This window comes from Aythya fuligula, chromosome 2 (genome assembly GCF_009819795.1).
Source record: "Aythya fuligula isolate bAytFul2 chromosome 2, bAytFul2.pri, whole genome shotgun sequence".
Taxonomy (NCBI): Eukaryota; Metazoa; Chordata; class Aves; order Anseriformes; family Anatidae; genus Aythya; species Aythya fuligula.
The window spans coordinates 62,186,196-62,209,798 of NC_045560.1; the positions used below are offsets into that span (position 1 = coordinate 62,186,196).

General features: G+C 39.0%; 1 protein-coding gene across 1 annotated transcript; it reads right to left on the reverse strand.

The window, feature by feature from the left end:
- Window positions 1-13,358: 13,358 nt before the first annotated feature.
- On the reverse strand, window positions 13,359-13,817 carry FANCD2OS (FANCD2 opposite strand). Its single transcript, XM_032180714.1, has one exon. It carries the CDS (start codon window positions 13,815-13,817, stop codon window positions 13,359-13,361), a length of 459 nt encoding a protein of 152 aa, XP_032036605.1.
- Between the last annotated feature and the right edge of the window lie 9,786 nt (window positions 13,818-23,603).

Below are 23,603 nucleotides of genomic sequence, written 5' to 3' on the forward strand. Positions count from 1 at the left end.
ATAGCGAAGCTGAAGTTGAAAACAATTGCAATTGGTCCATGGAGTTAAAACATGAAATAGCAGTCATTAAAATAATCTAAAGCATCAGTTATACCACAGCATACGGCATTTAAACATCAGTTATACCACAGATATGGCATTTAAACTATTAAAAAGGTTGTTTGCCCAGCTCTAGGTTAGGATAGATTTTCACTACTGATTGATTTTCATTACTTACCGTGTTTCCAAAATAAAATTAAATAAATAAATAAATAAATAAATAAATAAATAAATTGCATAGATGAACAGTGTATAGAAGTGTCCTTCCCTTTTCTTCTCCTGTTAGATGAAGGTGAGTGAAAGGTGAAGGGAGAACCCTCCAGCTCTCTCAGGCCACTGATTGCATTCAAGCAATGCTTAATTGCTGCCAGGTGAAGAGGTGACACAGACTCTCTGTAGGATGAATTCTTTATTTTTTAAGTCCTAAAATGGTTCAGTTTGAAACCTGACCTACAGGTCATTGCAAAATGACTCATTCCTCAGTATAGCTTTTCTACATCTGCCTAATTAAGGGCAGCCCCCTGCTTTAGTGACGTGGACTGAGGAATAAAGTGGTTTTACCTCTAAGCTGTCTGATTGCGCCCTAGAGCTGTGCTGTAGAGATTTTTCCTCCAAATGCCGCAGTTATTGAGGCCATTGTGGAGCTATCATCTGCCCAGTTCTTGTGTATAATCTAAAGTAAAGGAGGTCTGCTTTTCTAGAGACTACCCCTACATTTCAACTTTGCATGGGCTTTATATCTGTGGCTACTCTGTGCTATTCATTGTATGGTTACAACTAAGCTATTCAGACCAGATCAGTTCCAGTTAGGGTTGTCTCACTCCACTCTCCTGTTTGACCTTTTTTCAGACTATTCAAAAGTCGAAAGTCTAGCCCAATAACATCAATAACAACATTACCATCAGCCTCAGAGAGTTTGGTTTGCAGCACATCTTCCTTCTTAGTGCAGCATTCTTTCTAATTCTGCTGTCTTGGCTCATGAAATATTACCCCAGGATGCTAGAGCTGGAAACTTCCTGTGTACAACTGGAGATTTATTTCTGACAAAATTCACTGATAATCCAATTTTAGTATGCTATGGCAATAATGTGGTAAATATGTGATTAAATGTGTTTTTTAGTAATATGATGTGGTGTATTTACCATACAAAACCGATTGTTTTTGTCTTGCTTGTACTTATGTCAATCTGTGCACATAACTTTTTGCCAATTCATTAAGGTGAAATATATTTGAAGGAGCAGATGTTCCAACCAAAGAGGGATCAAAAGGAAAGTCTGAGTCGCAGTGTTGCAATCCAGCGGATGGACTCAAGGAAAGACTTGGATCAATAGCTTTGCTGTTAACCTGCTGTGCATAAGCAGGGTTGCATAACCCTGACAAGTCATTTAATACTCTGTACTTCAGTGGGGAAATGAAGCATTTACGTTTATGCATCTTTTTTTACATTTGTAGATTGAAACTGTTCTGAAATGCTAAACCTCACTGGGAGGAATGTCAGCTGGTATTTTACCAATCTACCCAGGTCTGCTTTGGATCAGGTTGTCCGTATCTCCCATATCACTGTCACTTCGAAGTCAGCTTTCAGTTGGCATATATGGAGGTAGAATACATTTACTTCCCCCCTGATTTACTTTCAACTGAGTCTATTTTTATCATATATGTTGAAGTTTATAAACCATGAAGTCAAACCACAGCCAAGCAGAGCAATTTAAGGTGTAGCCCAAGACCCTGTAGGTACTCCTACATCTTCCAAGAACACCTTTCTTCCATGGAGTTAGTTATGCACTTGTAGCAAACAAAGAAGATTCCTATATCCTACCCAAATGTGAACCTATCCTTAAATCAAATAAATAGATTCTGGTAGATGATCTAAAGAAATAAGTTCTCTTTGGGAGCTTCTCTGCTTTGTTTGAACATAGGATTCAATACACTGTGACACTGCTTAGCTTCTTACTGACAGAAGCTGACATTTTCAAAGTATGGGCTGATTCTGATCAACAGCCAAGAGTTACATTTTTTTCCCCTTCATTAACAGTGGACAAGGTAACACCAGAGATAAGGGATATAAGAATAATAGTCCATGTATTTGCAGATGGACAGGGTGGAGAAGAAGATGCAGACAATTCAGCACTGAAGTAATGAGATGTTTCAGAAATTTCAGGAACAGTCACAACTAAGGGGGCATAATGCTTAGATTTCAGTACAAGAACTTTATTAAACAATAACTTTATTCATTATTTATTTATTATTTATTTGTTAATTATTTATTAAACAAGAACTTTATGCTATATGTGCTCATCAAATACTTGCGCTGCTATCCCTGATGTTTACCATTTTAGTAACCCCTCTGGTGAGAGAGACATTTCCACCTCGTTACAGAAACCTTTGCAGAACCACTGCTGAGTTTAAGAACAAAAGCCTAACTGCACTGCCGTGAATTCTTTACAGAAGAAAGAACTACAGAATTATTTCTCTCCCTATGTAGAGGTTGTCACACATATTACTATTTCTAGTTCAATCATCACTATGATACCTGAGCACCAAGCAGAGACTGTAACAACAGAACAAAGTTCTCCTATGAAGGCAAGGTAACTCGATTCCTGAAATGGCCAGGTGCTGTGCTTTGCTTGAATGAAGATGGTATGAATGAAGATGGTATGAATATGGTTCAATAATCTGAGGACATAAACAGGCAGGATGGCAGAATAAGGTTAAAGGCATATATAAAGGAAAAAGCAGTAATAGGATTTTTATTTATTTATTTATTTATTTTTATTTTTATTTTTTAATGTGGATATTTTCTCTCTACATGGAAAGAACCAAACTGTGAATGTGTTCCCTGACAAAGGCAAAATATGTCCATGCTCCCCGAGCAAAAACAAAACTAAAAAGCCAAACCAACCATGGTGGAATCACATGTTGAGCTCTGAACAGAACAGATACATTTTTGCAGGTATATAAAACCATAATTAAAATAAAATTATGAGCTTCTATTCTAAATTTTACTCACAACCCCTAAATCACAGTAGAAAAAGTCACCTCAGTTAAGGAAAGGGATTTTATTTCCTGGGCTGAGAGCAGGCAAACATCTGCAGAATATGGTTCTCTTGCTTCCATGAGCGTAACAAATGTGTTTTGGTTTCCTCTTTGACATGTACTTTAGTGAGCACACAGCTATTCCCCATCTACAACAGTCAGAACAAAGGATACAAATGCACTTTTATAACTAGTCTTACTCCTGGCTTTAAGATAGAATTGCAAGTTCTATTCAATATTAAGAGGGCACAACTTTTCTTTTTAACAATAATGTTTTTGCTAGGCAGCAATGCTGCCCAGCATCAAGCAGTATTTTAGAAAATCTAACCAATGTTAAAAACAAAATGTGGCATTTGCTATCTGCATGACTTTACCCTTTTCACTGCAAATTATGAGTTATATTAGACCTGCATATAGGAAGAAGTTGGATTTAATGGAGTTTGCGCACATGGGATGCAGTGGGTAGCACTGTCTAATTACCATTGTCTTTGATAGTCATGCATTTCCCCATGTGATACTTGTACCTGGGCATCAGTCTAATTTGGTTTTGCACATGAATGTGAAATGATGGGAATGGAGTAATTTCCTTCCCACACAGACCCACATTTTTTTCTTATCCACTGGTGAAGAACTGCTTCAAAGTGTGCTTCAGAGAGTGGTATGTGAACCTCATAATGGACAGCTAAGTAACCACCTGTACTGTACGTAGCAGTAATTTAGCCTTATACTCTGGCAGTAAGTGGTTGGTACTCTAATGACCCAATCTTTCAAAGCACTTAACTATGTGCTCAAACTTTGAATAACCACACTTGTTTCAACAGGGCAACATGCACGCTGACTTCTAACCACATGCTTAAATGGTTTGTTGGGTCAGGGCCAGAGAGTTCAGCATCTGGCAGGATAAAATCTTAAACCTTGTAGCATGATATTTCATATTTCTTCATCGTTTCTATATATAGATCTGTTTTATGTTCATGCTGATATCTACTCTTAGAACATCATAGAAGCTTTTTGGAGACTTTTTTATTGAGACTTCAGAAAATTGAAGGTTTTTTTTCTTTTTTTTTTTTTTTTCCATTTTTTTTCCTACTGATTTCTGATGTCAATGCATAATTTCTTATGTTCTAATTTCCTATCCCATTTATTTCTTACTTTTGTTAAAAGAAAGAGAGATACCAGAATTTATTTCTTTTTCATTTTGCACAGCTGAAAGGAGGGAACAATTTCAGTGAGTTAACTGTTGCTAGCTATACTAGTTTTAAACTGGCTGAGATCATACTATCACCACCCTAGTTTTATTATTATGGAAGTAATCCACAATCCTGGTGTGGCTGCTTTCAATTATTACATTTCTAATTGCTTCTAATTTCTTCTAGTTCATTATCAATCTCAGATAGTACTGTGTTAGAGCAAAATCATCCATGTCCCAAATCAATATAAATATTTTGCTGCAAGAGCTCTTACTTTTGTAGATTATGATAAATAGTACTAAAAAATGATAAAGGAAGAGTGAATATAGAAACTGTTGAAAAAAAAAAAGAGGATTTGGGATTTATTATTATTATTTTTTTAAATTTAATTCAAGTAGTTTGTCTTCCTTGACGAGTGTCAAGTGGCTTCCAAAACCTATAGAAAACAATTGCCTGTTTTCTACAGGATATGAATCAAAACTCAGAAGCAGGTATGTACTACTGCAGTTTTACAGCTAAGATTTCATAATGCCTTGAACTCGAGAAATAAATGAGTAGCGTTTGGAACAAATTTCTTCTCCCATCTTAGATATCTTTGTTGTACAGTCCTGAGTTTCTTCATACTGATATGTATCAACAATGACTCTTGAGGAACCCATAGAATAATACTTCTGTCAAAAGAGAAGGGTTTTTTGTTTGTTTATTTTTATTGGGGGTGGGTGGTGTTGTTCATTGGGGTAGGATTTATTTGTTTATTTTTAATTATTTATTTTTTGTTTTGTTTTTGACTTCTTGTTCATCATAATTAACTGTTACCCTGCAAATGATCAAGGGAGAAGAAGCTGCAGGGAAAACTAGTGTGTTTCACATTATATTAGATGCTTGAAGCCATTAATGTTTGGATGGGTTACTTGAAATACTTTATATGTAATTTGTGGAGAATGTTCTGTGATGTCAAGAGCATCACTGAAGAATATTTATATTCTAATATTTAGAATTGCTTTGCTTACTCTTGCTAAATTTTTTAAAGGTTTCACATGGAACTAAAAAATCTATTTAAGATTTTACTAAATTTCTGAGTTTGGTACATCTCAGTTTATACCTCTTGAAATTAAAATTATTAGGTAGTTTAATGTATCTTCCAGAACTGTAAAACAGCAACTTTGAGATGGCTTTTTTTGAGTGTCTATACGCTCCTTGCTAGCATATTGTACTAATATAATTTTGTAAGAGTAGGATTGTGATGAATATGTTTGCAAAGACTTTATTTCATTATAAACTTAATATTTATTATCTTTATGCAGATAAAAACTGATGCCTGATAATTTCATAGCCATCAGTGAAAACAGCTGTCCTGATTTGCATGGTCTTACTCAGAAAAACAACAGCATCCATATGACTGATACTGCGTTCTCCAAGACCTGATCTTAAGTACTGTAATTTCCTGAGAGGGGAGGGAAGAGTGCAGAGTTATGTAGAGAGTTTGTCTGCAATTCCTCCTGTGATTTGGGAACTAGTAATTTGGGACCATTTGCTCTGGTGATGACTGGCTTATGTGATATCACTCAGCCAAGTTCCTTTACTGCTACTTGCCTCAGTTTTCCCTCTGGTGGAACAGAAACAATAATGGCTTACAAAATCACTGTGACTTTAGGAGGCAATGAATTGTTAGAAATACATTGATCCATACTTGAGCAAGGCTTTTGTTGATGTTCATTGGTCTACAGATCAGTCCTCACAGTAGTGAAGTACTTTATTTCTTGCAAAGAGGAGCCTGCCCTACTTTAAAATGGGTAAGTAACTTGTGAACTCAATAGGTCAGGGCTGAGAGCAGGCCTGGCTGAGGGCTGAGTGAAAAGATGACCTTCTTTGGATTTCTCTCTTCTCTCTCCTGGATTGAGATGGGGAGAGCATAGAAGGTAAGAGATTTAGGAGCTTGCTTGATTTTAAATTATAGGACTACTGGTGTTGTGTGTTTCATAGTTGCTGGACTCTCTGCTTAGTTTGTACTAAGTATATTGATGTAAAGGACAGGAAAGAAGCAGAATTTGCTCTAGCAGGGCACTTCTGAGAGTTAGGCTTCTCCAACTCTGCTTTGTTTGGTCAGCCTTTGCCTTGCACATCATGGTTGCAATCTTCCCTTTCCTGCTCTTGTGCAAATCATTCTGAATGCAATGGCTTCTAACACTCCTTCCTTCCTGCTCAAAGAGAACATCTGCTAAAAAGCCAAACACAGAAGCTGAGGGGAAAAAAATATGTAGTGGCTGTTTTTCATTTAAATGTTCCCCAGGTTTATTTACTCCTTTCAGGCTTTTCACTCAGTTCAGTCTAATAATTTGGGTACTTTTCTCCATTGCCTACAGTTCACTGTCGAAAGAGTTGTGATGGCCGGGAGTATTAGTGATAACTGATCTGATAATTAAACAATATTGAAAAACTAATATTGCCCATTTAGGATTTTGAACTGATGTGTAGCTTTTTGTTTTTGTCATTGAGTCCTGCAGTCACTGTACACTAAATTTGCCCTTGAAAGACAATGCTTTGTCTTTGGCTGCATTCATCCTGTGTTATTTAGTACATCTGGATTTCAGGCTCAACATAGATATTTTCCTGACTCCTTCCACTGTCCTGTTTTAGGATATGGTGTTTATTACAAAGTATGATTGTTAACTGTAATACAGTTCCTCTCCCAAGAGAAACTTGTGTTCTATCTGTAACTGTAGATAGATAATACAATTGGAGAACTATATAAATACAGTTTAAACATGATGGAGCTGCCATAATTTTTTTATAGTAGACAGCATTTCAATAATTTTAATTTGATTAAGAAGCTGGAAAAAGATTAGCATTTTTAGTTGCTATTTTCTGAATGTACAGCAGATGGTGCTTAACAAATATGTTTTAAAGCCAGTGTATGAAAACAGCCGAGACCAGCAATCTGAATTTTAGTCATGCTTCCTGGTCTTTTTAATTGAAAAAGCAGCAATTTGAACGGAAAGCCCCCAACAGGATTGACTTACTACAATATACACAACGTGCACAATGTTTGAAGGATGGGGATAAAACAACAGTTCTTCCAAAAGAGCCTCTAGTGTGCTACAAGGAACTATACATTTGGAAAGGACTTAGGCAATGGCAGGATTGTTTTCTCTTGATTGTTGCCCTTTCCCTCCAGGCTCATCAAGGCTTACTTAACTAATGGGAAAGATCCAAACTCCCAAGTACTACTTGCCACATGGACAAAAGAAAAAGTGAAGAAAATCCTGTGATGGGACCCAGCCTGATGCTCCTGAATTCTTACTGGAGGAGCTGGAGGAGTATTTATTCATACACCTGCCAGTGAAATAAGTGGTGTGTTTTTTTTGGTTTTTTTTTTTTTTTTTTTTTTTTTTGTCTCTGCTGGCACCAGCAGATTAGCCTGTGCTGTGGCTGTGGGCTGGGCAATCCTTTCCAAGTGTGGGTGGCACCTGTCTCATGACTAACCCAGAACTTGTGTCATTGTTTCTCCTCTTGGTATCTCATTAGCAAGATAAGCAAGGTGCTGCAACTCCAAGGTGCTATTTATGTTCTGCAGTGTCAAACCCTCAAGATGTATCTCTAATAAGGCAGCTGTCATTACATTTAAGCATAAGCTACCTTGAGCCAAGAGAATAATATGACAGCTTGCAATGAGTTAGGGTGCTAAAGAGAATTTACTGACATGCTTAGGAAGTTTTAACTAAGGTTTACTCTTTGAAGCCTTTTTTTTTTTTTTTTGAAAAGTTCTATTTCTTCTTACAAAAAAATGCATTTTTCTGTTTGTGATGAAAAGGCTCAAAATGGAGATGGAAAATGGCTATGCACAAATGCTGATAATGTACAAAGAGTAGAAATACAAACATTTACATCAGTCATTACTAGTTAGTTGTGTATCAATCCCAACATTGTCTGATCTCTTTTTTAACCTGAAGGGCACTTAGTCAGCTTACAGCAGACCGTGAACTGCAGAATGGCCATATAAAACTCATTAAGAAGACCTTTTAAGCCCGCATTATTGGCCTAAAATCTCTGGATTTGCACTGATGTGAAAGAGTGGAATGTCTTTAGGTGCTCTACTTGGCTGCAAAATAGCTGGTCATACTATAGAGCTGCCACAAATTCAGGGTCAAAACTTGTCTCAGTGCTAATAGGGAATCAACTGGCTTTTTCTGGAAGCCCCAGGAGCAGAGAGGATGGGGTACCCATACATCTTAAGGTCATCTGTCCTCATCCTTGCCTGTGGCAGTTTTAAAGGCAAGCCAGCCCGATGCAGCTGCAGGCCTAGTGCTGGTGCTAATACTCCTTTAAGGAACTGAACATATGAATTGGATGCTTTTCCACCACATCTGCATGGGGATGCACATGATGACCTGCCAGTTGGACTTGGATGCAGGAGTCTCACATCTGCAGTAGATTTACTAGGATTCAAAAACTGAGTGATTTGAAATACGGGCCTGATCAGATTAACTTTGAAAACACACGGTGCCATGAGATGTTATAAATCATATCTACTATCCCAGATAGGGGAAAAAAACATCAGCTTTGCTGATTAAGCAAAGCCAGAGTTCAGGTTTGAGAGCAAAGGTGACTGGACCATTAATGATTCAGAGCCCCTGAGATGCAAGTGGAAAGCCTGCCACCAATTCAGCAAAGAGGCTGAGGATCCACTAGGACTATACAAGTGCAAGCTGTGCAAAGGGGCCCTTGTTTCTTGCTCTGGAGCTGAAGAGGGATTTCTGCTGCTAGCATCTCTGTGGCATATGACGGCATGATTGTTCACAGGCAGTGGGGAAATGATGTGGATTTATCTGAGATGTAGCCAAACAGAAATGGCAAAATTCTCTCTGAAACCACTGTAAAAACAGACAATTAAAGGAGCCTCTGTTCAATGATCCTAAGGACAGTTTTAGGAGTAAGCAGTTACAGCCAAGGTTGTTTGGAGCCTGTGTGTGAGCGAGTGTTAGTTTAACCACCATCTGCAGCTGCTGGCCCACTTTCTCCCTTTGTTTAACTTCCTATTCTCCACAGGCTGCTGCAAGCAGACCACGGCGCTGCTGAGGCAATAATCAATACTCCTCTAATTTCAACGCACTTGACACTGAGAAAGCAGAGTTTGATCTTGAACTTGTTGAAACAATCCGGGGCAACAGACTGGCTTGAGTTGCAGATCCATTATGATCATAAAGCAGTAAGAAAAAGATTCATTCACCATTTTAATGGTGAAGGTTATTTCTCCTTTCCCCCTAAAATCAGCATATCCCTTTCTGGTGTGGAGAATGATAGTGTTTCTTTACCTTGACTCTTCCCAAGGTAATAACTCTCACCTCGAGCCAAATTCCTCCTGCCTACTTCTGTCCCTACCACAACCTACAGCAAGCTGAACAGAAGCACAGACCTGGCTCTCTGAGGACCTGCTTCAAGGGATGGTGAGACTGAAGTAGCATTAGAAGGATCACCGAGTGAAGCCCTGATTAATCTGAAAGGAGCAAGCCTTACTGCTGTGTGTACCAGTAGCTGGTTAGAACCTGTGTTTTGAAAATTTCAGATCTGGGAGATCTGAAAGCTGCCATCAAGGGATGCTTATTCGGTGTCAGTTTCCAATGGAGGGGAAAAAATAATGAGGAGTTGAAAACTAAACTAAGTTAGCTTGCAGCAATATTTGTTGTCTAAAATAGGTCTCCTTGTCATGCCTGAGAAAGCATGATAAAGACACTGAGATGGGAACCTGCCTGGCTTCAGATAATAGGGTGTTCCTGGGAGCAGATGATATTGGGATACATCATTTAAAGATGTATGAGTTGCTCTTTACCTTTGGGTTTATCTCTACCACTGTGAACTGCAACAACAAAGCTGAATGAAAGTGACTTACATCAGTGAAGTTAAGCAAGTGTAAGTGCCTGCTGGCTTGGAGACATAAGAGTTTTTTATATTACATCAACCACTTTGACCGTTGAACTGGCTCTTGAGGTGTCCTTCAAGGCTGTGGGTGGCTGCTATTCAGTCTGCATCCAAGCTCTGCTCTCACTGAAATGGACAGGTATGCCACACATTCAGAGAGAACAGAAAGGCATTACACATCTTTTTTTTTTACTGTCAATTGGATCAGCAGAAAGCACCTTCCCAAGGCATGGAGCAGGATGATTAAAGTCTGAGCAGGAACTCTCCAGTGAAATGGCAGCAAGGATGGAGAGGGAGCATTGATTTTATTGAAGTTGTGTGTGAAAGGAATCAGAAAGCAGGCAAACAGCAGGACATGGTATTGTGAAAGTGAGACTGGAAGGGGATAAGAAAAGCTTGTGGTGCCTGGGGCTTCTTGGAAGGAAGACTTTATCCATGCAGAACTCTGTTTATAAAAGCCATACTTTTCCCTGTCTTTGTACATAAACTAGATTACCTTATCAAAAACAATAAGTCCTTATTGCAGACAAACAAACATGACCCACATAATCAATTTCTAAGAAACAAAGCTTCATGTTGTGCCTAATAGCTTAAGGACTAACACTTAAGGAAAAAAGACAGGTATTGTCTGGTATTGGATGCTCAGTTCCAGCTTATGGAATTTATTTGTGGTATAGCTCCAGAGCAATACTAGAAGCCATACCAGCTGGCATAACATGACAGTTGTTCAGTTCCTTTCATTATAAACCAGCAAACCATTTAGGGCACCGCCTACACCTTGTAAATACACCTGACCTGTTGAAATGATAGTCTTCTCCCTGCAGGAGCACACTGGTCAGGATTCATTAGAAGAACAACATTTACAGAGCTCTGGTCCCACCTAGCTCGGTAGTCCTTGAAAGCACAGGGTTTCCTTTCACAGGCCCTAATGCTCACCTTCTTTTGTATGGTCTCTCATCACCTCCCACTGCTGTGGCCTTCTATTTGGGGTTTAATGGCCCCATCTTGAGAGGATGAGCATGGAAAACTTCTAGGTAGCTCACAGTTCTATGTTCTCACAGCTCAGTTCTATGAGCTCACAGTTCTATGAGCTCACAGCTCACGTCAATGCTACAGAACTGTGTCTGCTGTAGGTAGAGATGACAGCTTTACACCAGTGGTTTATGAAAAGACTATGAAGAAATTTTTCCAGACCCTCTCCTTCATGATTGCCATCAGTATGGCAATGAACAGGGTGCTCACTAAAACCTTTATTTTTACATAGAAAAGACCTTCCCCTCATTTTTTAAGAAAAAAGTTGTTAGCCAAATGTTTGCTCAAATCAGCATTACTTCCGTAGATCTGTATCAACTCCTTTTGACATATCCTAGATTAGGAGAAGCATTCATTCAGAGGTAAGCAGATATGAATCTCTTTAAACTAGCCCAAAAAGCAGAGCCACATCTGAACACTGCTCTGATGAGAACTCAATGGGAAAATCTAGCTTAGACTGTGGCAGGATTGACTGCAGTCTTAATAGGCGGCTCTGGATCAGAAACAGGAACTGTAAATCCAGCTCCAAAGCTTGCGCTTCTTTTTAATGCCTGGCTGCTATTACCACAGACAAACAAAGCACAGACCCCAGATTCTTCTTAAGGCTGATCTCTTTATTAACTTTTCAGTTCTAAATAAATAGATTCTGCAAGTTCTTGTGTTGTGATACTTCCCAGCAGCCACACTCAATTATTCTAACTTGTTAGCTGATAGTCTAGAAAGCAAATCAGCCTCAACTGAAAGATGGGACAACAGACTTTTCACAATTAGGGGTGAATCCGTGACATTTCTGAAGTATGTTACAAGCAATGACTGAATGCTATGACAACTCTGAATGTTCATCTCCAGTGAATAACAATGTTATCAGGGTGATGTGAAATACTGACTATAAATGCATTATAAATGCTTTCCCCTCTGTAATTGCATGGACAAGATTAACTGAAACTCTATATGCAGCTATAATTTTGTGATAGTTTGTAACTATACTTTATGGAAGTTGTAATAAATTACCTATACTAGCAATAAATAAATCAGAATAATTTTTATTTGGACTGTTAAGAAGCCAATAATACATTTCTAAAAAGCTATATACACTGTTTATGGCATTTAAAACAAGTAAAAATATTGTTTTGGTTATTTTGAAGGTAAGTAACAACTCTGCAGTCATTCTTTGCAAATTGTTTTCATTAGCTGTAAGTAATCTACATAGATTTTCACACCTGTACATTTAATTGTAAAGAAAGTTTGAATAGAGTAGATCAAAAGTGCATATTGAGAAAACTGGTATGGCATGAATTTTGTTTTAAGGATACTTATACCATTAGCTAAAAAAAAAGGAAAAGGAAAAAAGATTCAGATGGGTAACTTTGAAGACTGTATTTATGTGAACTGCCTTCACTAGCTGCAAATAACTACAGACTTTGCTCTGAATGATAAAAGGCGATTTGAATTCTTTGTAAACCAGCTAGTTCTCACAAAGTAGTGACGGTTGGAGGGGGTGGGGGGTGGGGGGGGCGGAACTGTAAAACCTAACAGATTAAAGTGTAACTTTTGTTTTGTGGAGGTCTTTGTCCACGAGAAATGAGTGAAGAACGGATTTTGCTTAGAAGGTAGTAAGGTTGGGATCTATTTTGGAGTTTGTACCCGTAGCTAAAAAAGGAGTGTAAACCTCTTTTCTTTGAGGCCTGTCCGGCAAACACGGCCACAACTCAAGCAGTAGCGCTTCTCAGTTTGGCAGGCATTTCACTTCAGGCTTTGCTCCCAGCAGAATGGCAAACGCTACGTGCAACATAGCAAGCCAGAACCACACTCCTCCTTGGCGCTCCTCAGGCTGTGACTACAAACACAGGCAGACGGCGCAGTCACGTCCCTATAACCTCCGACGGGGTGTGCAGTTTCTCATCTCCTTGACATAGCTGGTGCCCATGTCCACGAGCTGCACACTGTTGCACTCTGAGCCCTGTGCTTTGGCCATCTTTCCTTGAGGTGCCACCCCGGCATGCAGGTGAGGCACCAGGCAAGCTTTCACGGTGTGCTCTGCGCAGTGAGGCTTCAGCACGGTTCCAAGGCACCCAATGCCCTGAAGCATCCCGCCGATCCGGACCCAGGTCACCCTCCAGAGAACACCAAGCTTGCCGGGGGCTCTCATCGCGAGTGCTGCAGGGCGAAGGCACACTTCTTGTAGGCGGCGTAGAGTAGCAGGATGGCGCGCAGCATCCTGCGGCACATGGCGGCGGCCAGCCGCGCCTCGGCCTCCCGCAGCCCGCAGGGCCCCGGCTGCCGCGGGGCCACCACCCGGCAGAAGGCCGAGCGCTCCGACACCCGCAGCGAACCCCTCCAGCGCGGCGGCTGCGCCGTCACCGGCCGCCCGAAGACGGCGTCGAGGCCCCGCAGCCTCACAGCCTGCGGCCGCCGCATCGCCGCCCCGCGACCCCACAGCCCGCCCGCCACCGCCACCGCCCCCCCCGGCGGCAGCCCGCCCCCGCGGAAGGGGTGCGCCGAAATGGCGGCGGGCGGCGGGGCGGGCGGCGGGGCGCCCCGCAGCCAGCGCAGCGCCTCCTCCAGGGGCGAGTGGGGCGCCCACAGCTGGTAACCGCCCGCCATGCGCCGCCCGCCGGCCGCGGCCGTTGGCTGGGGGCGCCCGGCGGTGTCCTGCCCCCATGGCGCTGTGCTGTCCCCGGGCAGGGCTCGGTGTGCTCCCCCTCACACGACCATGTCCCCACAGTCCTTGTCTCTGGCTGTTGTGCTGTCTCTGTCAAACATGACTAACCAGGCCCCACTCCACCTGCGGATCTGATAATGCGTCCTCACTGCTTGCTAAAATCCTCCACCGTGTTAAGTTTAAACACCTTTATTTGAAGGTGCTTTTGAGAAAATAGCAAAGCCTTCCGTACCCAATTTTCAGTCGTGGTGAATGTCTCAAAAATTCAGAGTACAACAAATAACTCAGCCTCCTCCTCAATCAATAGGAGCGCATTTCCCATGTATTTACTGCCCTGACAGCCTGATTTTCCATCTGTCTTTGCTGTCATCAGGATTTGAAATTCTCAGTTTAAGCAGGAGCTGCACAGGGGAGAAGACTGAGCTTCTTCTAGACAAACAATTTTATTTTGCAATTTTAGTTTTGGAGTGCTTTCACCAGCAGTTGTAAATCTGCCTGCTACGGCACGTTTTCATTTTCCTTCAGCTTGGGGTCACCGCAAATATATATCGCGATGCAAGTTGCAGGATGTGCTTCTCCTCGAGGGGGAAAAGGTTGAGTTTTACAGATGGACAAATTTTGCCTAAGTGCTTCTGTACAGACGGAGGAATGTTACAGCATTTCAATAGGACCAATTTTATTTTCAGTCAAAAGCCTCCAGCAAGGAGGGCTGAAGCATGCTATGAACAGCAAGGTGGCTGAAATAAAAGAAAAAGCTTGCCTTGAGTGGCAAATAAACTCACAAAGAATAACTAAAGAAACTTCTCAGTGGTAAATTGCTGAACTTTGCTGTAGTTAGCTTAATGTTTTGAGTCGTGGCTGACTTGCCTATCATTGTAAACAAAATGTTCCTTATAAATGGTTCCAATTTGATACAAAGCTGTTGGAAGGCATACATATGAAGTACAGTGGAAAATGTAACAAGTGTTCCTTAGAAATACCAAAGAAAATACATATCAAACAGACATCACAGTTACAAGAACACAAGAAATTCACAATCTGGAATTGCAGTTTGTTTTATTTGTGATCGGCAAAAAAGGATCCAGCATGGCCCATTTAACTTAGTGCAGCATAAATTTCCTTTTGGATTAATTTCTCTGGGAATAGTTTTTTTAATTCACTCTAGCATCTGTGATTTGCATTATATATGCAAAGCATTGTAACAGCCATACTCCTTCCAAAATCAAATCTCTTCAAAATTAAATGCTCCGTTTTTCTAAAGGGAATTATCTTTTGTTTAAAAAAATCCCTAAACATGAAACTTTTTTTTTTTTTTTTTTTTTTTTTTTTTTTTAAAAAACAAAATGAGGGCATAGTGCTCTAGTTTTCACAGCAAAATGCACAAAGCATTTAGGCATAACGATTTAAAGGGTTTAATTTTGCCTATTATTAAACTGCTAAATTCCTTCGCAATATACACATGTATGCTGGTTACACTGGAGTGTCTCCATCCGGTACTAAAAGCACACCCATGAGTGTGTGTATATATGTGCATGCCATATATATACACACACATACGTACATATATACACATACATGTTTTCTACCTACTCTGTGTAAGAGGCAGATTGTGATATTATTTCCTTTAATGAATCAGATTTTCAATCCTGAGTTTACTACTCAGGCCTTTTATTTAGCACAATTTTCTACTTATTCAGTGAGAGCTTTGCTTCGTTACAGTCTGAATATAAAATTGATGAAATCTTCACCTTTTGTTTCTGAGTTAATTCTAGGTGGCCGATTCGTTTCTTACAGACATCAGGGTCCTGGAAGTCCATGTTCTGTCTCACTGTTGTTGATATCCAGAAATCTTTTCATCGTGCATCCTGGTTGTTTGGAAACCCTTCCAGGTCACCTGATTTTAGATGTCAGCATACACTCAGATTGTACCTTGCTGCAAATTCCCAAATCATGGGGAATTAGAAAGTAATAAATCAAAGATCTGGTGGAAACTGTGCCTCACTTCCATTTTGTCTCTTTGGGATTTATTTTTTTTTTCCTGTCTTGAATGTGTCTTTATTGTATAGGTATCTTTAAATAGTCCGTAGAATGGCCATTTGGAAAGACAAAAAGTATATTTGAGCCTGTATCACTTTTCTTTACATCTTTCCGATTGTTCAGATACTTTGATTTCTGTGACTCAAGGCCTCAGGTTTATCATAGCATTTCCCACACTTTGCTTCATAAAAGAACCCCATGGCCTGTAATTAATGAGATGCTATAATTGTAACCACTTTGCTCATGAAACTGCTCTATTTTTACTTGGCTCTTGACATTCAAACTTGCTAACATGCTGACGTATATTTTTTACGCCATTTTACTAACAGCATCTTGACCATTCAGGCTAAATAGCATGTACACTTCCCTAGCTTGGATGAATGCTGTTTAGGGAGAAAAAAAAAATATCTTAATCGCCTTTCAGGTTTTCTTTGTTATTATTAGGGTACTGGGGCTTTTTTTTCAGTCAGTTTGATTGGAAGTTTAAATATATTGCTCTTTTGGCATTGTTGTTGCTGGCACTCCATGGCAGCAACCAGGCTGATTCTTCACCCCAGTATCCCAGGTGAGCACAGCAGTGCCTTGCTCATACAGGTGAGAGTGACCCTGCAAAGACAGAACCATGCTGCAATTCCAGAGCTGAAAGGTCCCAAACCAGTGATTTCTCTCATTCCTGGCTCAAAGTAACAGGATTTGAAAAGCACTAGTACAAAAGGGCAACAGTTTTCATGTCTTTCAGCAATGAATTGTAGCTCTTGAAAAGTAATCAAAACTCAGAGCTGGGTGTTATGGTAATTGTCTGATGACTAATGAAGGACAAATGCCTCGATAATTAAAGACTGAAAGGCTCTGGGTTAGATTTTAGAAACATCATTCACTCCTGTGATTTTTTTCCTTCTGTTTGCTTACTCAATTTATCTTTTAATGGTTCATTTTAATCTCTGTTTTGCCATTTTACCTATAGTTTTTATATAACGTAAACATGTGCAGCAATTTTCTTCAACGGTTTATGGTAAGTTGTCTTTTCCTCTTGTATGCTTGACTGTTTGCTGTGTAGGCTCATCAGCTTTCAAAAACAGAAATTGTATGTTTTTACATACTAATTTTGGTATCTTCCCATTTTTCATTATCAGATAAACTGGATGGTCTTTTCTCTAGGGGTGGCTGGAAAAAAAAAGAGATTGTGTTTGAAATTGTGGCTGAGACAGACACATTATCAGCTGACTTGGAATGAAGATAATACCTCTATTTGGAGTTTTGTCATCTTGTTTTTTTTTTTTTTTTTTTTTTTTGTTTGTTTTTTGTTTGTTTGTTTGTTTTTGTTTGTTTGTTTTTTAAAAAAGGAAGTGTAATGGAGCTTTGAGTGCCAATGTCCTCTTAGAGGTTTATTTATAATGGGCCTATGACTCATACACTATTAAAAGTCCTTAAAGGTAAGCAGGTGGGTGCTAGGTAAGCAAAGACTGTAGCAGCAGCAGCAGCCCAGAGAAAATGAGATTGTTTCTTGATCAGCTATTTCAGAGACATTTTTTTGTTCTCAAAATTTCAAGAGATCTATCTAAAGATATTAGGGTCACACAAACAAACTTCTTCAGTGAATTGCTTCAGTTTTGAGTGAGATAATGCTGTGCTAACACTGAAACATAGACAATCACAGGTATGTTCTTAACATGGCTATTTTCTTAAAAAATAGCCTGTAATTCTTCCTGTTCTAAAAGCATATCCTGAACCCTGTTAAACTGAGCATCTTTTAGAGATGTCATTATAAACTGTTCAATCAGCTTGAAGTGTTTTCAGCAGAACTTTGGTCTAAGCCATAGTTTTACAAAACACATGAAGAATGCAAAATATTCATTAATAACTGTTTTCCATTGCTTCATCTGGTAGTGATTTACATGCACAAGTCTCTGTTCATGGCATGCTTTTCTAATTCTTTTGCCATTTGGAGAGGGGAGAATAGTTTAAATGCCATTGCAATTAGAAGGTGTGTAAAATGACCATACAAATCAGCACTGTTAGGAGTTTTAGTTTTGTGTCACTTTTGTCATCATTTGCTTCAATTAGGATACCCACTAGAGGGAGTAGTGATAATGTTTTAAAGCTGAAGAAGCTGAACAAATAGTGCTCGTAATATTTGGGTGGATCTGGGGCACTGGGCCTGGGTTCCTGCCTCTCCTGAATGCCCTATTCCCTGCTAAGTGATGAGCCAAGTGTTCCACAAGACGCCTTCGCAGTGCTCTGGAAACATTCTGGATAAATAGTTTTGAAGAATGGCTAATGCTTCCTTTCTAACTTGCATAACAGCATTGTTGAAAGACTACTACATGGGGGAGGAGGGGAGGACCATTTTAAATGATAAAATGAACCTTAGCAGGTTTTTTTTTTTTTTTTTTTTTTTTTTGATAAAATGGATATGCAATCGTATTGTCCTTCTGATCATCAGAAGCAGTATTTTAAGCTGAACTTTGCATTTAAAATTATGTTGGCTTTTTAATTAATTTATTTATTTTCTCCAGGATTAAAAGAGTTTGTAGTTAGGAGGAATAAAATATATTTCAGGAAAAATATTTATTCTCTTTTGAACTGAATTTTCTGTCATACAGCTAGATGTTACTATGTTGTAGATAAAATAAAAGCTAGGAAGCTTACAAAGATTTTGTAGACTGATGAAGGGACATAGGTGTTACAATGCTCGAGTATTTATGATGGTTACATGTGCATTCAGCCCTGTGCTAAAACTGATGGTCCATTGTGGGGTACATACACTCGGTTAGAAATGACCAAACAGGAGCTGTAAAAACTAGGGCACTGAATAGGAAGCACTTAGCAGAGGCAGTGCTGATGGGACAGCATGTAAGTAGCTTTTCACAATGCTTCTCTCTCTCTTTCTCTCTCCGTCTTTTTTTTTTTTTTTTTTTTTTGTCAAAAGCCTCATTAGTCTTTTGAGAAGAGTTGTTTTTACATACCAAATTTTACTTCACTCCTCCACTTCCTTCCTCTCCCTCCATCTTTTGGTAGTTGTGTGAGGTGTAAACATTATGTACCCACATCAATTGGAGTATTTTCTGCTCTGTTTTTCTCTTTTTTATAATTCCTCCCCTCTGAAATATGATTTTATTTGTATATTGCTGAGCTTGAGTAATAGCGATAAATGATTTTGCAGGACAGACGTTTATACTTTTTTGGCTGTTCTTTTACAGCTAGCAGACAGGGGGAACAGTAAGTAGTGATTTACTAATGTGGAACAATCTCTTTAACCTGTTTAAATCATTACTTTAGCATCTTGTCTTCTGATAGCCTTCAAAAGGAGATAGGCACTTCAAAGAGGCTGGTCATTTCAAAGCATACACGAGAATATTATGTATAAACACATAGCTGATTTTTTTTTTTTTTTTTTTTTAAGGTAGAAATGTTTTTTTGTTTTAGTAGCTGGTTGATTTTCTAACACAGGAAATGATCAAATCTTCAAAAGCCTTCAGTTCAAACTTAAACGAGCTGCTAAAAGTTTGAATAGTTACCTCAGTTCTTCTTGTCCTTTCTCCTATTTCATCTGTCCCATTCTTCATTGCCATCTTCTAATTTAGTGCTTTGCAGAGAATCCTATTTTGTAACCTGTTCAAAAGCCGAAACACTCCCTTTTTTTTTTTTTTTTTTTTTTTTTTTTTTTTTTTTTCCCTACAGTTTTGTAAGGGATAAATATGGACTAGTCAGAGGGCCTGTGCAGCATTGCAGTGTCATATAAAAGCCCATATTGGCACGGACCTCTGCAAGTTGTATAGTCCAAGCTTTTGTTGAAAGCAGGGCCTTAAATCGTATTATCCAAGGTCCTATAAATTCTTGATACTTCTATCAATGGATATCCCATAGGATAACCTATTTAAAAAAAAATATATTTTTTTTTCTAATGGTACAATATTTTTCTTTGTCTGTGTTGACTTTCTTCTGAAGCCATTTGCACCCATTGCTCCTTTTCTGTCACCTTGCATCCTTTTGAAGGGAGTTCCCGCATCTCCACTGTAATTATATTTTAGATACTGCAAAACTCTGGTGAGATCCTCTTTAGCTTTGACTTCTTTAGTCTAAAAATAAATAAATAAATAAATCCAGTTCTTTTCATCTTTCTTCATCTGTGAAGTTCTCCAAACCTCTCATCTTGCTTGCCCCCGAGTGGATCCTCTCCAGTTTTTTCAGTGTCTCCCTCAAACTGTGGAGACCAGAGGTAGACCCAGTATTACAGATGTGGCCTAATGCATGCTAAATGACTGGCATGATCACAGCCCCTGCTCTGCTGGCTCTGCTCTTGTGAGCACTTGCCAGCATTTAGGCATAGTTATAATTTGAAGACATGGGGGGGGGGGGGGGGGCGGAAATCACTGCCAGGAATTGATTATGTGCCCAGAACAGTCCTGATAAGTGAAAACTGAATTTAAAAAAAGGATCTCATAACTGAACATATGCTTTTGCAACTAAATCTAAATTTTGACACAAAAAGTGAAGTATTCTAGAATTAAATGGCATAATCGTGTTAAAATGGAAGTGTTACTTTTGGCACAGCTCTTAAAGGGGAACAAGAGAAATTGAATTTATATCACTGTCCTGCTTTTGTCAGTAACTGTTCCCTTACTGTAAATACAGTCTGGGTTGAAGGGCCTGTAATCTGTGTGTCAGCTCTGTATTTTGTCAGAATTACTGTATCTGTTTTTTGTGGGGGTAGTAAATTTGGTGTGTCCTCGTTACAGGCTGAGCATGCCTTGTGAAGCTCAATGAATGGTACATGTACCAAAAATATAGGGTGCTGTTAAAGTGTGGCATCTTGAAATATCTACCATTTAAATAGCAGCTAGATAGCCTGGCTATTCTCAAATTTCTTTTAGTCCAGCTGATGTGTGTAGGCAGCAAGCAGGCTGTGGTATGGCCAGATGGCATCTGACTCCCTGGTTTGTTATCAGTAGAAGACTGTAACTTTGTTAGATGAAAGAAACAGAACGAGTTATTTTGTATTTGGAGAACTAAATCAAGATTAAATACAGTACAACCATGCCATAATTATTGAACTAATGGTGCAGTAAAATCTCTCTGAGATCTGTCTGTCAAGTCTTTGGTGTGGGAGAAGAGGGAGTTCCTAGTAGGTCAGAATTTTCATACTGAATGAAAATCACTAATATGTAGTAATTGTTCTGCAGCCATCTGTGCAAAAGCTATATATATATATTTTTAAATGAATTTATTTGCTGTGGAACTAGTCAAGCACAAAAACACTCTGTCATCTATTTTCAGAACAAAACCATGAGACTTATCAAATGCTTAACACTGATGCTTTGTGCTTAAGCTAAAAATTCCTGTTGTTGTTGCTGCTTTCTTCTTTCCCAGCAGATTTATTTGCTGCTTTCCACTTCTCCTTCTGGAAGAAGGGTTAAAAAGATTTTGGTTTCTCTAAGAGGCTTGCAGTTATAACAATATAGTTTATTAGTCATGGTCTCCTTGAAGTTCAAAATGCTTTTGAATAAGAATAGAGTTGAAGCTGGTATAAGATGAAAAACTCTTGCTAAACATAAGCATTTTGGTGAGGAAAAAATGCAGTCTGAATTACTGAATGTATTAGCGAATGTTCAAATAGTCCAGCAGCTTGCAAAATTTTATTCATTCATCCTCACAGGCACAAAAGTGAATGCTCTTTTATCCTCCCCCAGATTTTTCTCCAGCTCTTCCTAATTCTTCTTTGCATTGACTGGATCTTCGTGAAGACTTTTCAAAACCTTTCTTCCTGAGCAGAATCCTGCCTGAGCAGGAGACCTGTGCAGCAGAGAGTCACTGTGGCATCTCTGCTTGGGGACGTGTACATGTTTGTCTTTCCCATAAAAATGCAGCATCCCTAACACTGCAATTTCTTTCTAGAAGGACCTCAGAGGCCTGCTTCTTATCTCATGCAAGACAATATATTTGAAATAAATCTTTTAAGGACACTGATATCTATCTGTTATGCCACGGGACTGCAGTTTTGAGTGTATAGAATACAACAGTATTCTGCTAAATACTTACTGACATTTATAATCTGTCTTAATTCAAGAATAAACCATTTTTTAAAAACATAGCAAAATGTCTCACAGACAGTAGTGAAATCCATAAACTGCACTGTGTGTGGTAATGATGCAGGGGTTGCAAGTAGCACAGTCCTTCATGAGCAAAGTATCTGTGCAGCTAAGTCTTGATTATGCAAAAAGAAAGTCTCTAAGACAGTAGTGGATATGGACTGAAGCATGTACTGTGTACAGGCACCTATCCTCCAACACATGCTAGGCCTTTATTTCCTTGTGCCTCCAACACTACTTTAAATAATGCTAACAAAGTGCAAAAATGAAATTTCCCAGAGAGGCACTAAAAAAAATCTAAATTGTCAAATTGACAAAATCTAGAATTGTTAGATTACTGTTGCCTCATACTGGAAGAAGAAACCCCAATGTTAATCAGCAGAAGTTGAGCTTTGACAGTCATTCAGCGAGAATATGCTCAATTCTGGACAGCCTCTTCAGTCAGAGAATCACATTCTCAATCAGTTCCCATGTGGGAAGAAAAAAGAAATATCACAGCCTCTGGAGAACTCTTGACCATTCCCAAAGCTGATTTAACTTCTGGAGGACTTTTCAAACTGTTTTTGGATGACCTTCCTCTGCCTAAACAGGCTGAACTGATTTGGTGAATGGTTGGATGAGCCAGTGGATATACAGTTGTATAGATCAGCTCAGACAATATTCAGTAACTTTCTGATCAGCTGCCAAGCCCAAATCTCAGGCATAAAACTCCAGATTTATGTTGCTTTTGAATAACATTTCTTGTCTGACTTTTTGGCTCTAAGAAGATAATGATAAGGATAAGAAAAGGTATGCTGAAGGAGCACATTTCTCAAGCTGCTTTTCAAGTGGTTTCAGGTTGATTTCTCTTGTTTCTGGTGGAGGACAAGGGTGATGGTCTGTGCTATAAGTCTTATACAGAACTGCAGCTTTCAGAAGAGGCTGGTGACTGTCGTGCCCTGAGCAACACTGGGAAAGGTAATGTTGCACAAGGAGATAAAAAAAGTAATCTTTAATCTCTCAACCCTAATACAAAGTTCACACAGACGAATGGATTTTCTACCAGAAAGACTTCAGTGATCATGCATTTATATTGTCAATTTCCTAATCTCAAGAAGTTAAGTAATTATGGTGTTATTTCTATGAGTAAAGAAAAAGCTCAATTAGATTTAAAACCAATGAGTATTAGGGGTACTACAGTTACTCTTTACCAGCTGATGTTCTTGCACTGAGTAACAATATATAACACAGGGAAAGAATGCAGCTTTCTTCTTCCTAATTTACTGGCAATAGATCAATTCCCTGCTGCTTAGTAGAAAAAGATTTACTGGAGTAAAAGAAATGCTTTACAAAATGGATGTATATATGACCAGGTCTAGATGTTTATTGTTGTTTTTTTTTGTTTGTTTGTTTGTTTTTGTCAGTGACGGTGTTTGCCTTTTTTTTATTATTATTTTTTTCCTTCTATGGAGAGTAATAGGTTGGAAAATCACCTGAAAAACTGTATATATAGCCATGCTTAAATGGGAAAAAATGCTAGGTTTTTATGTGTACAAAGAGAATTTTAATATGTGATGTTGCAGTCCATGTGTACAGTTTTGTGCTCCAAGACTGGATGTCTCC